Source organism: Rhamphochromis sp. 'chilingali' (assembly GCF_963969265.1).
Source record: "Rhamphochromis sp. 'chilingali' genome assembly, chromosome: 15".
NCBI classification, from domain to species: domain Eukaryota; kingdom Metazoa; phylum Chordata; class Actinopteri; order Cichliformes; family Cichlidae; genus Rhamphochromis; species Rhamphochromis sp. 'chilingali'.
Genome location: NC_137942.1, coordinates 32,735,527 through 32,751,130, shown reverse-complemented (window position 1 = coordinate 32,751,130; position 15,604 = coordinate 32,735,527). Strand labels below are relative to the sequence as shown.

Here is a 15,604-nt window from a genome sequence, read left to right as displayed (position 1 = left end):
TGTGTGTCTTTAAATAACCATCTGAATCCAAACACAGCCTCACACTACTGTTACTTTAGAAATTCAGTTTTTAGCAAAAGATATGGAAATGGAAACATTCCTGCTGTGGAAGAATCCACACTTTGTCTGCTAGTTGATATTTCCAGCAGCTCATTATGTACAGTCTTTGTGTCCAGCTAAGCTAACTTTCTGGCTCTACTAGCTTTATGCTAATGGTTTATCGTTTAAAAAGTTAACTCTTCGTTGTAGTGCTCATAAACAATAACAGCAAATCTGCGGAGCGCTACATTAGCATATGTAGCTAATACAATAAAACTGAGAAACTGTGCACCTGTTAGCAAGTTACACTGTATCAAATCTGAGAGAGTAATGAAGATGAGCTGTAGCTTAGTGTCCTTACAAAAACAATAACTGTATAAAGACTCTGTCACATGGGTGCACATTACAAATGAACTGTAACAGTCTGTGCCACTCCTATACTTTTACACAATCATGTTGTCAAATAATATAAAATACAGCATATGTATTCTGAATAGATATAGGTTGGTTATATGGACTATGTTTAAAACATTTAAAACAACTAAACAGAAAAATTGCCTAAACCTAGCCACCGAGATCCACACAGAAACAATATAGGGTGAAGTTCTTACCCTGGGACTGCTAAGAGGACTGGAGGACAGACCTGTGGAGGCCCCACTGACTGAACGAGACCTTTCAAAGACAGCAGAAAGTAACACATGCGCTCAATCATCAAAAAAATATTCTGGCAGTTTGTAGCTCTAATCTCTTCCAAAGCTGAACACTTTGTTCTCACTTGTAGTTTTAAACAGTTAGTACCTCTGGCTGTATGCATTAGTGTCCAGGGCCCTGCGAGGCGGGGTGGGAGAAACCTGTTCTGTGACACTGAGGACCTCTAAACTCTTCCTCTCCGGACGACTGCGGCCATAACGATTCAGCATGGGGGAGTCAACACGCTTCCTGGGTGGGTCTGCGAGACAAAAATATTTGTGAATTAATTGAAATGGAAATGCAAGAAATAATTAAAAACATCTCTGGACATTTTCAAGAATAAATAGTAGCATGAACGAAGGTCAACATATACATTTAGAGCTTTACATCTTATTTTTTTATGGTCAGGACGATCTCACCTATGTCATTCCTTGGTGGCAGATCCTCGTCCTCACAGCTGGGGTATCGCTCTTTCCTGTCCAACAGGAGGTAGTAGATCATCTTTTCCTGGTTCTCCCTGCAGAAACAAGCGTAGTAAAGCAGGAATTAAATGCTGGGGGGAAAAATGTAACAGCCAAAAGGTCAGTCTTTGGTCATCATAAAGACTTTACAAAGATGTTAAAAAAGACGTGCAAGGCGATGATGTCTTTGTTTGCTTTCATGGATTGCTAGTTAAAGTTCTACAGGACCTGAAGTGTTTTTGCAGGATTGTGTGCTAGTGGTCATTAAAAAGAAATGACTTTTTTAACCTACCTGTATCTATGTCTAGCTAGCTGGCTAGGTAGCAAACTATATAACTGAGAGAAAGTGGTCATCTTTTGCTAAATCTAATATCTATATGTGAAAAAAAACCATGTATTAGAGTAACTTGGTCATACAGTAAGTACATTTTGATGCATAATGTCTAAATAAAGTAGACACACTACTAGCTAACTTTTTTTGCTTGCTTTGGGTCACTTCCTGATTGGGGAAAGTAAGTATTCATTGTTCATGTCAACAAAGTTCAGTGTCAACTCTAAACCTGCCTTTGTGAATTATTTGAAGGTGAGGCAACAAATTAACAAGTTATTACAAACAGTTTTGGAAGTCATGTTGCTGCCACACGGATCAGCTAGCTGCTAGCGCCTCTGCTACAGTGGTTGCTAACCCTGTCTGCATGCTTGTAGTATGAAAAACTGCTCCTCCTGCTGTGGCAAGTAAAAGAGCCAGGATATAATAAGGATAAGAATACGAATTATTTTGCACTGCAGACATGTTTCATAAAGCTAAGGACTGCACAGCTGGATAATTATATATGCGTCTAAGAGGATTTTCTGATGGTTTCTCTATATAAATAATTGCACTTTGCTCCTTTTCACTTTTACTCTTATTGTTATTTTGTGGCTTTTCCCCCTAAAATTATTAATACTTGCAACTGAAATATACTAAATCAGAAAAAAAGTTTAGAGATCAGATTAAGGACTCTTTCAAATCACGTCACCTTTAATTCTCCTCCAACTGTAACCAAAGCCGTCCTGCCCACCTGCTATTCAAACCCTTCCAAGGGGCAGCCAATCAGAAGAAAGTTGGCAACAGAAAGGGAGCTTAAATGGCTAAAATAAAGAACAAATGATTCACACTATGTGCAGAGCCACTCCACTCATAGCGGCGACCTTCGAAGGACATTTGAAAATGTACTTTTTGAATTTTCTTAAGTGAATATTCAGGAAATAGATTAACTGTCCAGGCTACCAATTCTTGTTTCTGTTACTCTATATCACAGACATTAAACTGTCATATATCCCATGATGTTGCAATTGTTGCAGGTTTTAAGAGAATTTAAAGGAGCTTTTTATCCCTGAAAATTTCATGTGGCTAACTTCAAATCAAATCAAATCAAATCACTTTTATTGTCACATCACATGTGCAGGCACACTGGCACAGCACATGCGAGTGAAATTCTTGTGTGCGAGCCCCACAAGCAACAGAGATGTGCAAACACAACAACACAAACGAGCAAAATACAAGAATGGCCAACCTGAAACTAATAAATATATGTACAATATATAATAGTGTATGCATTTCTGGATGTGTATACTAAATATTTTCCTACGTGTGTGTGTGTGTGTGTGTGTGTGTGTGTGTGTGTGTGTGTGTGTGTGTGTGTGTGTGTATACACATTTTTACAAATTAAATAGTAAAAAAAATAAAAATAAAATAATAATAATAATAATAATAATAATAATAAAATATATAAAATATACAGAGTTGAATATGTGCAGAACAAGTGGCATTTATATACAGTGTGGAGTGCATAATGTTGAAGTTCCAGTAGTGAAGCTGAGGTGTCTATGACGTGTTCAGCAGTCTGATGGCCTTGTTTAAGTCATAAGGTCAAATCTGACATGTGTTACATTTATTAAATATACATTATATATATAAGTTCTCATCCAAAAACATCTCAGTTGATTCAGAGGGTGATTGGTTTTATACAGTAGTATCCAGCTCCTTTCCTCAGGCTGAGTTCACTTCACAAAGAACAAAGTTTTTTAATAACTTTTTTAATGACTCTTTTATGTATGTATTGTTTTTATTACTGCCATGAAGAGACTAAATACAATTTTATTTTGGAGCCTCGTGTGGTGGGTGAACATCCACGTTAATTCTGCAGACGGAGAGGACGGACAGAGAGGAAAATGCGAGAGGCATTGTTTGCATTGTTGCTCTTGTTCCTGCCATGTCAGGCAGTTCATGATGTAAGTAACTGGCTGGCCACAATGAGACAAAGAGATAATGAGAAAAAGAGAAATTAAATCAGCAACACAGAGTCGTGTTTTCTGTTTTTACTTGCTCAGTATGTATACAAGCACACTTACATTTAAAAACTGCACTTAGCGCCTGTGTAAGAGCTGAGATGCCAGCGGCTGTGATGTTGTAAACTCAGGAATCAGGAGGAATAACGGAGAAACAGGCATGTGGACGTAAATCTGATTTGTGAGTTGAACCGTGGTTGGCACAGATTCGGCAATATCTCGGATGTAAAAGTGGACATTTCTGTGTTGTATTTACTCACTCCTCACTTGTAAGGTCCTGTGTGAGTTTAACCCGATCTCTGAAGCACCCTAGGGAGTACATGCTTTCCAGGACATCAGGGTCAAGCTCAGTTAAGGACAGTATCCTCTTCATACACACTCGGCGAGGGGGAGGCTGCTCTGGACAGGGCTCGTTCCGACCGCCCCTGGCACAAAAACAAAAAGTCAGTCTATTTAGGCTGTGTAATTAAAAATGCTTTCTCTGAAGAAAGTTTAGCATGTGGTGCAGTGAACACCGCCACATCAGCCACAGGCTTTCATGTTTAAGTATAAATAGATCTGGTTTAAGCATGACTATTGAAAGAGATAGTAGAGGTAGTATTGTTTCACTTACACCCTGACAGAAAATAAAAATGTGAGAATAACTGAAAAGCTTAATTTTGCTTTCCAAAATCCAGGCCGGGAGCTACTCTTGGTCTCCAAGACTGCAGGACTGAAGAGAGAAATCCCAAAATAGATCACAGGATTCACTCACCTACTTGTAGTTAACGCTCACTGATGGTGTACTTTATGTATGAGACACGGTATTTCAGTACCAGCATGACTTAAAAGCTTTATATTTAAGAATTGGAATTAGGAAAGACATCTTATGATTCCATAAAATGCTATTTGACTTTGTTAAATTTAACAAGGGGAAATTCTGCAGAGATTTCTTACGCTGCCTTTGAAACAGTTCCTTTGAAGGATCATAGTAAGCTGGTATGTATAAAAAGTCAGCAGGGGTGGAGGTGCATTGAATAGAGAGGGGAAAATGTAAAATGCAAAAAAAAAGCCAGACGGACAAAAGAACAAAATAAAAAGTTAAATATACTTACAGGTACCAGGGGTGTTTCTGTATTGCTTCAAGCTGTATTGAAAAAACACAAGCCAATATTAAAGCACATTAAAGCATATTAAAGAGAATTATTGTGACTTATTTACATGTATAATCACATCTCAACTCTGGGTTCTGGGAAAAATGTCAGCGTTTTTAAGGAAAGCACATCTGTTTATGTTTGATATAACATAAGATGATCACGTTTATGATAATGATTGAGTGATTAATCGTAAATTACCTATAATTTTGAATAAAAATTTTAGTAGATTTACATTTTCAGTAACTCCACCCATGTTCTAATGTCATATTGTGTTACCTGATGTGAGCTTATCATGCTAAAATGATGATTGTTAATAGAAATACCATTATTCTAATTATGTTAGCACAGCTGAAATACGTGCGCTATTTTAAGAAGCAGTATGTTTAGCGTCTGTGTGTCATTTGTCTCATTTGACCAGTTTCGTGTTATATCGGACCATTTGCTTCATTAAAAAAAACAAAAAACATCTCAAAATGAACCCAGACTTCTGACTCAAACCCATATTTTACAACTACAAGTCCAAAAATAGTTGTGAAGTTGTATAAAATGTACATAAAAACAGAACAGAATGATTTGCAAATCTCACAAACTCACAGTTTTTTCACAAAATAGAAACCACTGCTTCTTGTTTGCTATTGCATTCGAGCTGTTCAACACTCAGCAGCCTAATTTTTTAATTACACGATGTTTTCCATTGGTGAAAAAAAGACATTGTCTGGATGGAAGCATATGTTGCTCTAAAACGTGTACTGATGCCCCCTCAGTTCAGAAACTCTCATCTTTGGTCCCTCACCTTTTTAGTCCAGGAGATGCAGGTCCATGTTTTTCAAAAGGACTTTCAAATTTCAGTTAATCCGACCACAGAAAAGTTTTCCACTTTGCCTCAGTCCATTTTAAATGAGCTTTGCCCAGAGAAGACAGTAGCATTAACCTGCATTTGGGTGTGGCGTCGTGTGTTCACAGACAGTGATTTCTGGAATTGTTCCTGAGCCCATGCAGCGATTTACAGGACAGAATCGTGTCTGTTTGTTGCAGATTCGTGAACCCCTACCCATGTTTTCTTCTGAGTCTTTCTAAGATGTTCTTTTTACACGCAGTTGTATTACTGACCTGTTGCCGGTTAACCTTATTAGTTGCAAAATGTTCCTCCAGCTGTTTCTTTTAGTACCACTTACTTTTATCGCCTTTTGTTGCCCCATCCTAACTTTTTAAAGACATGTTACAACGGTGATCTAAAAGAAGCCATTTTTCTTACAGGGAAGGTAATGAAACAATGTGAAGCCCATCTTATTAGTGGAAATATTTCAATCTCTACAGGAGTGGACATAAAACCCAGGTCAAACCATGCAATGCCCAGAAGGACCCACGAGCTACATCTCAGGACTGTTTAAAAAGAACATGCCACTACAGCATTGGTTTGCAAAGGTATATCTGAATAAACCACAAAGCCATAGTCCAGACCACAACCTCACTGAGATGCATAAATGACTGCTCACAAACCTCACTGCACTGAAGCGACATTGTAAGGGAGAGCGGACAGAAAATTCCTCCACAGTGATGATGATGAGTGATTGATGAAGTTGACTTGAGGTTATTGCTACCAAAGGTGGTTCCACACGCTGCTAATGTACTCTGTTTTTCACAGCTCTATTTATTAGGCGTTAGCTACTCTTTCTAGCTAGCTAAGATTTGCAGATTTGACAGGCTAACATGATGGTAAACATGCTAACTATTTTTATCTTCATTATATCAACATGTCAGCAAGGTCATTATAGTTATATGAGCTAACTGGTGGAGCATTTAGCCAGTAAAGGGCCACAGATTCTAGTTTTCACAACATGGTAAAAAGTTTCCCTGCAGCAGTCCTACATGCCCTCGTACATTAGATTCTCTGCATTAGGACTGCATATAAGTAGAAGCCATCCCATCGGTCCTGTGCAGCATCTCTTGGGGCTAGAATAATGAAGCAGCTGCAGTTCTGCAAGTGTATAAAAGGAGAAAGTGGGCCTACTGTGTAAGCACTGCATTTATACATCTGCAGAGAGGAAACTTGCAAGAATCTGCACACAGCTAGGGATTTGCATTGGTGAACTTGCTTACAAAGGACTGCAGACAGGAGCCTTTCCAACCGCCTCCTGTTATAAATTAAATGTGATGAAACACTAAAGATGTGTTGCTTTATTTGCTCTTAACTACTACTAAACTGGTGTGGAATCTGTCTCCTTGTGCAGTGGGTGGTTTCCATGGAGGCAACGAGGAAGCGGATAGAGACAGAGAGAGTGAGGGAGAGACAGTCTGACCTGGTTTCAGGCTCCATTAATCAACAGCTCATCAGACAAACTCACAGCTTTGATTAAATCTGCTGTAGTAGACTAACTAACCAGACTTTTCCTCCTCTCTGTCCTTATTTTACAGCCCTCTGTGACACACATTGTCACAGTTGTCCCCATCTACCTGCCTGTTAAGCATGAATTAATTTCCACACGATTGCTTTATCTCAGCTTCATTTTATAACCTGAGTTCAATGGAACTTCATCTAGCTGCCCAGAGCATTCACTCATTTCTTTATTCGTTCACTTACTCACCCTACCAGTCTTTTCTTTTTCAAGAATCTGACCTATAGTTAGAAAAGGTTTTGAGTTCCTGGATTCATTTAAAAACTACAAACTTGTGTCTAAGAATAGAAACAACAAATAGTGGTAGTTCTGTCATTGCTGACTCTACTTCTGTCTTTTAGCAAAACCTTACGGCCATGCCTCTGCTCACTCCTTCTACCCTCCTCGTTTCTCTCCTTCATCCTCCCTCTGTAAGGTCTCATGTCAGGTTTAATGTCTGTCACATCTTGAAGCAAACCCAGAGGCCGGGTCTTTTCTTTTCCCCTCATCCACCCTTTTAAATGTCCAGGCCACGTGCTGTAAAAAATCCGATAATCCCCACCCTCCTTTGCTACTTTTACGACACCTGAAAGGCTTTTACATTTGATGCAATTTACAAGGATTATGGAAGCAGATCTAACATTAAAATTAGTTTTCGAAACAGATGTTGATTTTAAATAGAGGAAGACAAAAACAGGCCTTTCATTTTAATGGTGCTACAGTTTATCTGGCTGAAATGTTACTGACAAATCATACAAATTGCAGGTACTTAGCTAGTTCAGTTAACACTACATTCCACAGTTCAGTGAAACAGCATCTCCACCTTTATTTTTCGAAATTTTAAAAATGGGAAACGTGAACAGACTGGTAACACACACAATACTGTTCCATAACTCATGTAGGAGAAAAAGAATTGTAGTTTAGTGTTAAGATAACCAAGTACATTTTGATAGATAAGTACATTTTGAGATTACACTGATTTTTACCAATTATTAGGCTACTGCACGTGTTCATATTTCCAACCAATGAAGGAGCTTGCAAAGAAAAGCGTCTGGACTTCTTTGAGTTGCTTGAAGACGTTTCACCTCTCATCTGAGAAGCTTCTTCAGTTCTAAGGTCAAATGGTGGAGAGTCCCAGATTTAAGCCCTGTGGGAGTGTCCCCCGCCCCAAGAGGGTGAAGAGGTGAAACGGCTTCAAGCAACTCCAAGAACTCCAGAAGCTTTTCTTTCCAAGCTCCTTAGACTACGATGACTTGGATGACTGAGAACCTTCGCAGACATATTTCCAACCATCCATTCCACTTATCCTTGCTAAGTTGCGCTGGAGCCTATGCTAGCTACCATGGGCCGAGAGGCAAGGTACACCTTGGACATGGTGTTAGTCTGTCAGAGGGCTAACAAATAGAGACAGACAACCAATCGCACTGATGGGCAATTTAGCATTACCGATTAACTTCACCCCACTAACTGCATGTCTTTGGACTGTGGGTGGAAGCCAAATTACCCATAGAGAACCCACACAAACACAGCGAGAACATGCAATCTCCACACAGAAACGCCCCGGCCAGATGGTGGAATCAAATCATGAACCTTTTGCTGTGAGGCAACAATGCTAATCACCACACCACCATGCTGCCTATGTGTTCATATTTCAATAAATATAATTTATTTCAATGTCATGAGGCAAACAACTCACAGAATGGGTAATAATTTATGGCTTTGACTCTTAGCTGGTAACACTGGCTAGGACCTCCTACTGCGACAAGCAGGACCAACCTGCTATCTGTGCAGGCGGTATTCTTAAGGAAGTAAAGCCCAGTTAATACTGTTAGTAGGAAGCTAGCTTGCAGATATGCTAATGAATGTCGGTCAGATGAGCAAGTCCAACAATGTCTTTATCTGGAACAATCCATAGCCTGACAAGTTAGCTTAAAGTCAGCCATAATTACAAAATGTTTAGTTGTGTTCGTTGTAGACAAAATGAATCAAATTAGAGTACACTTTTTGATTTGTATAGTCATGCCTAATCTTGTGGGTTGAAGCTCCTTTATTCTCCTTCCGACAGATTTTAACAGGAAAACGAAAAGAATTCAGAGAGAGCTCTTCATCTTTGCTTCCAACGTGATGTTGGATAACCTCTTCAATGTCACTGTAGTTACATATCTTGTGCGTTGCTGCATTATTATTATATAATCAACGAAAACTAAAACATGGGCTCAGAAAATCTAGGTAAATCACCATCAGCTAATGTTGGTAATAGTGACATGTTCCCTTCTTACCGTTAGTCTCTTGTCAGAGTTGACTTCTATCATTCCTTTGAGCAAAGCTTGGCAGTCAGGAGGTATAAAGTGTGGCATGTGGAATACTCCACTTTTCACTTTCTCTAGAAGCTGCCGCAGGTTGTCATGATCAAAAGGCAAGGCACCCTGGAAAGTGACGGCAGACGATGGAGAGAGAAAGGATGAGATTAAGAAGTACTGGTGGTTTAATCAAAAAGAAGAACTGCTCACCAGTCTGCAGCTGGCAACTTTGTGTCAAAATTGTTTTCCCAGTCAACCCTAACCATTTAAAGTCTTTATGTACAGATATCAGAATTGCTTTTTTGGTCCAACTCTTCTATCCAAATTGAGATGTATCTCATCTAATAATAGCTGGTGACATTCAGAGTAAGTACCAGCTCCACACGTTACACCTTACGATATCCTGAGGACTAAGGACATGAACATGTGAAGCTGTGGACACCACTGATAACCAAGGCTGCTTCAAGTCCACCTTAAGGAGGATTAGTTTGTGCAATGTGGTATAGTGTCTTGCAGACAAGTCCCAAAAAACTGGAAAGCACTTAGACATGTGCATGGCACCTTGCATTTATGATGTGACAATTGACATCACTCAGACCCAAGTGGACCCTCGATTGCCGTGTCGAACTGATAAGCTCTAAGTCATCATCTGTAACGAACCCAGTCCAACCCTAACTCTAAATCCATCCCAGGGCAATCTTCGTGTTAAGTAGTTCTCTCTTGTCTTGGCAATCAGGAAACAAAGAAAAATAATAAATAAATAACTCTAACACATTTCAAAAACTATTCAGATTTTTTCCAGAATGATCCATTTGGCCTTTCTCCAAGATATAAAGTTAGGACAAATCACCCAGGGTGACCTCAGGGGTAAAAGCACATGGCAGACCTCAGCCAAGATCTTGGAAATCAGATCACTGTTATTAACCCACATCAAATATTATCCATTGTTTAGCATTTATTGTGAAAGGACTGTGGAAAAGCTGGGAGGGAGAGCAGGGGGAAGACCTGCAGTATATGGCCTCAGGGCAGATTCCACCTGGACCTCTTTAATAACCGTACAGCATATGGTCCCCAGCTTTCTTTCTTTCTTTTCGTCAAAAAAGCACTTTTTGTTCATCTCTCAACCACAAGGTTCAGTTTTGGGTTACGTGGTTACAGCTAATAACTGAGAGCTCAAAGAGTAAATGTTCTAAATAGACATAAGTCGTACAATCATACAAAAAAGAAAAGAGTACACACTATAAGAAAGAGATATAAAAACCCCAGAAGCTGAGAGAATCTTCTTACCACGAGGAGAGCAAACAGAATGACTCCACAACTCCAAACGTCCGCCCTACGACCATCGTACTTCTCACCCTGAAACACCGCAGTGGGTTAATGTTACACATGCAAACACACACAAAAGACATCATTCATTTAAAGTAGGTAACTCACCCTTATGACCTCTGGGCAAGCATAGTGGGGAGATCTGAAAGGAAAGAATTATTTTATTCACCAAGATATCAAAAACGCTTTCATGGATGTTGATTGTGTTGTGATCTGAGAGTACAAAAACTGAGAACACCTGCTTTTTAATCCACGGACTGAAAAGGTGAATCCAGGTAAAACCTACAATCTGTTGCTAATTTTATCATTTAAATCCACACTCCTCCCAATGGGCTGAGCGTTTGAGCTCTTGGTGAATGCTGCCATTGATTATGTAAAAAGCACAATGGATGTTTTATGGGTTGCTTAAATTCATTAAAATACTAAGATACTGCACACATGCTATCTGTTTTATTCATTACAATAAAACTGATAAGACAACTGAACCACAAAATCTTCTTTGTGGTCTTTGCCCATACTCACCCACAGCTGGTTTCCAGCAGACTATCCCCAACTTGTAGCGAGGCCATGCCAAAGTCTGCTATCCTGATGTTGTTCTTCTCATCCAGGAGAAGATTCTCTGGCTTAAGGTCTCTGTGACTGAAAAATAGAAACACTCAATGAAAGCACTGAAGTATTTTTTCCAAGCCGTAAGTAGAAAGAAGAAAGGTACTTATTTGTATATTTGGTTGACTAGTTTGACGTGAACATTCATAGCACAGTGTTTATTAAAGGTTAGGCTTCTGGAAGAGAAAGCCTCCATGTAACCACATGGAGGCTTTCTCTTCCAGAAGGCTTTCTCTTCTTCTAATAGGGAACTGGTTTCAATCAGACCAATTATATAAGCAGGTGACATGGCACTCAGATAATGCTAAAAAAATCAACCTGTGTTAGAATTCAAACACAGATGGTGATTGTCATGACTATGCCTCCAAAGAGCCAATCAGCAGTGAAACATGTAAGCCAATCAAGTTGCATATGTGTCACGTTCAGTGTACGTTACCCACACATTACTAACAGTCACCAAAATTTGTATCCACAGTGCAATTTTGTTTGAGTCACCACTAAATATGAAATGAGGAATTTGAAAAATCGCTGTTATCTAACAGCCACAATCAGCAATTTATTAACAAACAAAAATTCTTCATTAGAAGTATATGATGGGCCTAAAAAAAATCACATACAGCTAGCGTATAGGTTTGGAAAACCTTGGGGCTCAATCTGCATTTGGTAATAATTCCACCAGAGACAATTCCTCATTCAAGTGGACTGATTATGCTCTTTTCCAAATCCTCATTTTTATTGAAGAACTCTACTAGAGTAGCTTTCCACAACTGATGATTTAAAATAATCCTTTCCTTAAAGCTAGCCTCTCTTTAAGACAATTTTTCTGCCCCTCAAACAACAAAATAGGAAGTGGGCGGTGCCCGATATGACCATATTAGGCATCGTTCCCTCTTACTGAAATCATGAAGACACAAGAGTAGAAAAAATGATCTGAAACTATTAGTGTTTTGAGTCATAGGCACTATAGATACATTAGCTGACCTGAGTTTTTGAAGGTTTAATGGCTAATATGAGCACCTACCACTGTTTAAAGGGTCCCTTTAAACTTCTAACATAGTCTCATTTGTGCTTTCTTGGCTAGGACACTCATCTAAAAGAGTTTTAATCCTCTACCTTTTTTCTTTGTTAAATAAAAATAAGTGAAATAAATTTAAATACGAATATTCAATAATATTTATTTTAATTCGCCAAATTCTATTATAAAAAGACGATGAGAAGCTAGAATGTGGCTAAATGAATAATGAATTATCTCTCATTTATTCCATCTTGGGAGCCAGTGGGCTAAACCAGCTGCTTGAATATGAAATAGATAAAACAAACCCAGGTCTAATTATTATTCATAACAACCCGTAAGGCCCAGGCGGCAAATATCTGCAGAATCAGTATTTTTGCTTGCAGTTTATCTGATAATATTCATACTGTTCCTTGAGTAGGAGTTTGTAAGCACTGCTTTTACTTGTAGATCTTTAAATTGTCATACTGCTACTTTAACTAAGTAAAGGATCAGAAAAACTGAGAATGATTTAGTTCTTAAAGCCATTAAAGAAAAGTCATCAACAGGCAAACGACAAATGAGAAAGGTTTCCTGTAGCTTCTCACTGACCATATGGAGTGACTATGGCAGAAGTCCAGGGCAGAGATGATTTGTCTGAAGAACTTCCTGGCCTCTTTGGGGGTGAGCCTACCCTTCTTCACCAGGTAATCAAATAACTCTCCGCCAGATACATGCTCCAACACAAGGTACCTGGGTCACAGACAAGAAATAAGTAACATAAAAAACAAAAGGTTTATCTCTGCAGTATATCTTCTATGCCATGTGCTTATTTATCTCGCTTTTGTCTTACAGAACATTCTTCCCTTTTTAATTCAGTGTTGTTTCTGCTCTAGCAGAGATCCAGAAGCAGATTATTTTATGTCAGCAGAAAGGAGAAAGACACAGAGATGTACTCACAGGTATTTGTTATTTTCATAGACATCATGCAGCTTCAGAACATGAGGGTGCTCTATTAGTTTAAGAATAGCTATTTCTCTCTCCACCTGCACAGACGGAGGGAGGGAGAGGTGTAGAGAAAGGTTAAGAGAGAGGGAGAGAGAAAAGAGCAAGTTAGAAATGATAGAAATGGAAATGTCAGACAGAAGAGGAAGGGAAATATGATGTAAGACAGCAAGAGGGAGGACACAAGCATATAAAAAAAGTTGGGTAAAAATTCAGAATAGGCAGACTTGTTTTTCAACTTCTTTTCAATAGTGTGCTACATTTAGTGCAGAATAATCAGAAATAGTAACAAAGTAGAGATGCAATACACAAATTATAATTTAGAACAAAAAGTTCTGAAATTGAAATTGTTAAGAAATCATGAATCAAATGTGCCCTGTTCTAATACCATTATTTACTTTGCTCAAGCTAGTAAGCAGGTCAAAGCCGTAGTAAGCTAGCTCCATTATGCTAGTTACTAATCAAAATGCTAGTTTAAAGCCTGTGTCTTATCTAAACTTTCATGAAGATAAAGACTTGGCATGTACAGAGTGTGACTGTGAATTTCTGGGCCACTATCCAAATTAAAAATAACAGTTTGGCACAGCCGCTTCTCTTTTGTTTTGTTTGTTTGTCTTTTAACTTTTAATTATAGAAAAATAACCAAACCTTTTAAAAGTATTTTAGCTCTTCACCACACCATCTCTGAACATTTTAACTAGTGCAAAATTGATGTGTCACCGTACATAAACGTGTACCGCTGCAGTAAATATCATCTTACTTTGACAATATGCAGATATCGTTCACGAAGGCCCGTATTAGCTTATAGAGCTATTCTGACAAATTATTAGTGCATCCCCTTTTAGAGCCTGTGTTTTGTTTTGGTTTTTTTTACTCCTGCTTTATGGATGAATAACATTTACAACTCATAGCTAACAAACCTCCAAAGAAATACATAATTACGTAATTTTGCTGCTAACATTTTAGCCTTTTTTAGCAAGCAGCTTCTTAGCTAGCAGGGCTACTATGGTTGAGTCATTTTGTCTCTCAGAGACCATAGTTCAAATTCCACACAGAATTAATAATTGATGTTAATGATGTTTGGTTAGCATCTGAAAACCAAAATAACTTTCTAGGTTTATGAACTAAAACACGGTTTGGATTCAAATATGGCTGCCACTTTTTCAAAGCTCTGTCAAGGTGACGTATCCCTTTTGAAGAGTCCAAAGAGCACAGCTTAAGGCATAAAATCTACTTCCTATTGTAGCACATTACCTGTGTTTAAATGAACCAAAATATTTCTTTTCGGTGACTGTTTCACATTTTGCCTTGAGACCAGGCCGTGTCAGTTGATTCCAGGAGCAGTTTTCTGTAAAACTTATATAGTCACACTTTTTTTTATTAATCTTTGATCAGTCAAATATGATGAAACCAAAGAAAAAAGCTAGTTTTTCTGTCTAAAGGCCATTCTCAAGATTTATCTGACTAAATTCAGTACTTGTACTTCCTTAGACAGGGGCAGACAGCCCTCATATTAGCTATTGCTAAACTTTTTATGCTTATTGCTTATGTTTTATTACAATACATGAAAATATGGATGCCTATTTTTTAAAAGAAATGTAATTTTAAGTGTTCCTTTTAAATATTTATTCATTCATTCAGCTCTAGTAGCTGTCCACAGCATGACCTATTATAGAGCAGAACACGTGGCAGAGAACTAGGCACAGCATTGATTTTCCTTCCACACTGGAAGATTGATTGCTGGACAGTAAATTCATGTCATGTCTACTGTCTTTTAAATAAACTTTACAGCTGAAAAATATAGTCTGAAATGCCCTAAAAGTTTAAACAAAGACCTTTGTGAGGCCATTTAAGGACTACTTGTTGTCTATGTAAAACACATCTATGAAAAACTGCTTGGTTTAATTGAATACAACAGGACTGTGACGCAAGAAATATATTTTAAGACAGCATAAAACTAAACATATATGAAAAAGTCTGTAGCCACACAGTGATATCTTTATATTTTGGTAGGAAATTGGGAAATATGAGCAGCAATTTATTGAAACATTCAAAAATGTACAGCAATACAGTATATGACGTAAAAAAAATATTGGTCATACTAAATATAAGTCAGCATTTAGTATGACCACATTTATTCTTCACCATAGTCTGAACTCTCTGAGGCCATTTTCTTGTCATTTCTTAAACTAGTCTTCAGGAATAGTCCTCAAGGTTTCTTGAAGGACATCAAAAAAATCTTCTTTGGAAACTGGCTGCCTTTTGTTGTCTGTCAGCATGATTCCACTCTGCTTCAATACAAGTGAGGTCAACTTTCAGATATTGTTCAAGTTTCAAAGAGAGC

General features: G+C 38.2%; 1 protein-coding gene across 2 annotated transcripts in view; it reads right to left on the bottom strand.

Moving 5' to 3' along the window:
* The window catches only part of LOC308411080 (serine/threonine-protein kinase BRSK1-like), a 40,499-nt gene that overhangs the window by 21,981 nt on the left and 2,914 nt on the right, over window positions 1-15,604 (bottom strand). For both annotated transcript variants that reach the window (XM_080904816.1, XM_080904815.1), the window contains exons 3-13: window positions 13,216-13,301; window positions 12,868-13,008; window positions 11,181-11,297; window positions 10,767-10,800; window positions 10,620-10,688; window positions 9,312-9,458; window positions 4,616-4,647; window positions 3,782-3,946; window positions 1,149-1,246; window positions 838-988; window positions 651-711 (exon numbers count right to left, since the gene is read on the bottom strand). In XM_080904816.1, the coding sequence (XP_080760942.1) occupies window positions 651-711; window positions 838-988; window positions 1,149-1,246; window positions 3,782-3,946; window positions 4,616-4,647; window positions 9,312-9,458; window positions 10,620-10,688; window positions 10,767-10,800; window positions 11,181-11,297; window positions 12,868-13,008; window positions 13,216-13,301 (1,101 nt within the window). The remainder of the gene's footprint in view (window positions 1-650; window positions 712-837; window positions 989-1,148; window positions 1,247-3,781; window positions 3,947-4,615; window positions 4,648-9,311; window positions 9,459-10,619; window positions 10,689-10,766; window positions 10,801-11,180; window positions 11,298-12,867; window positions 13,009-13,215; window positions 13,302-15,604) is intronic.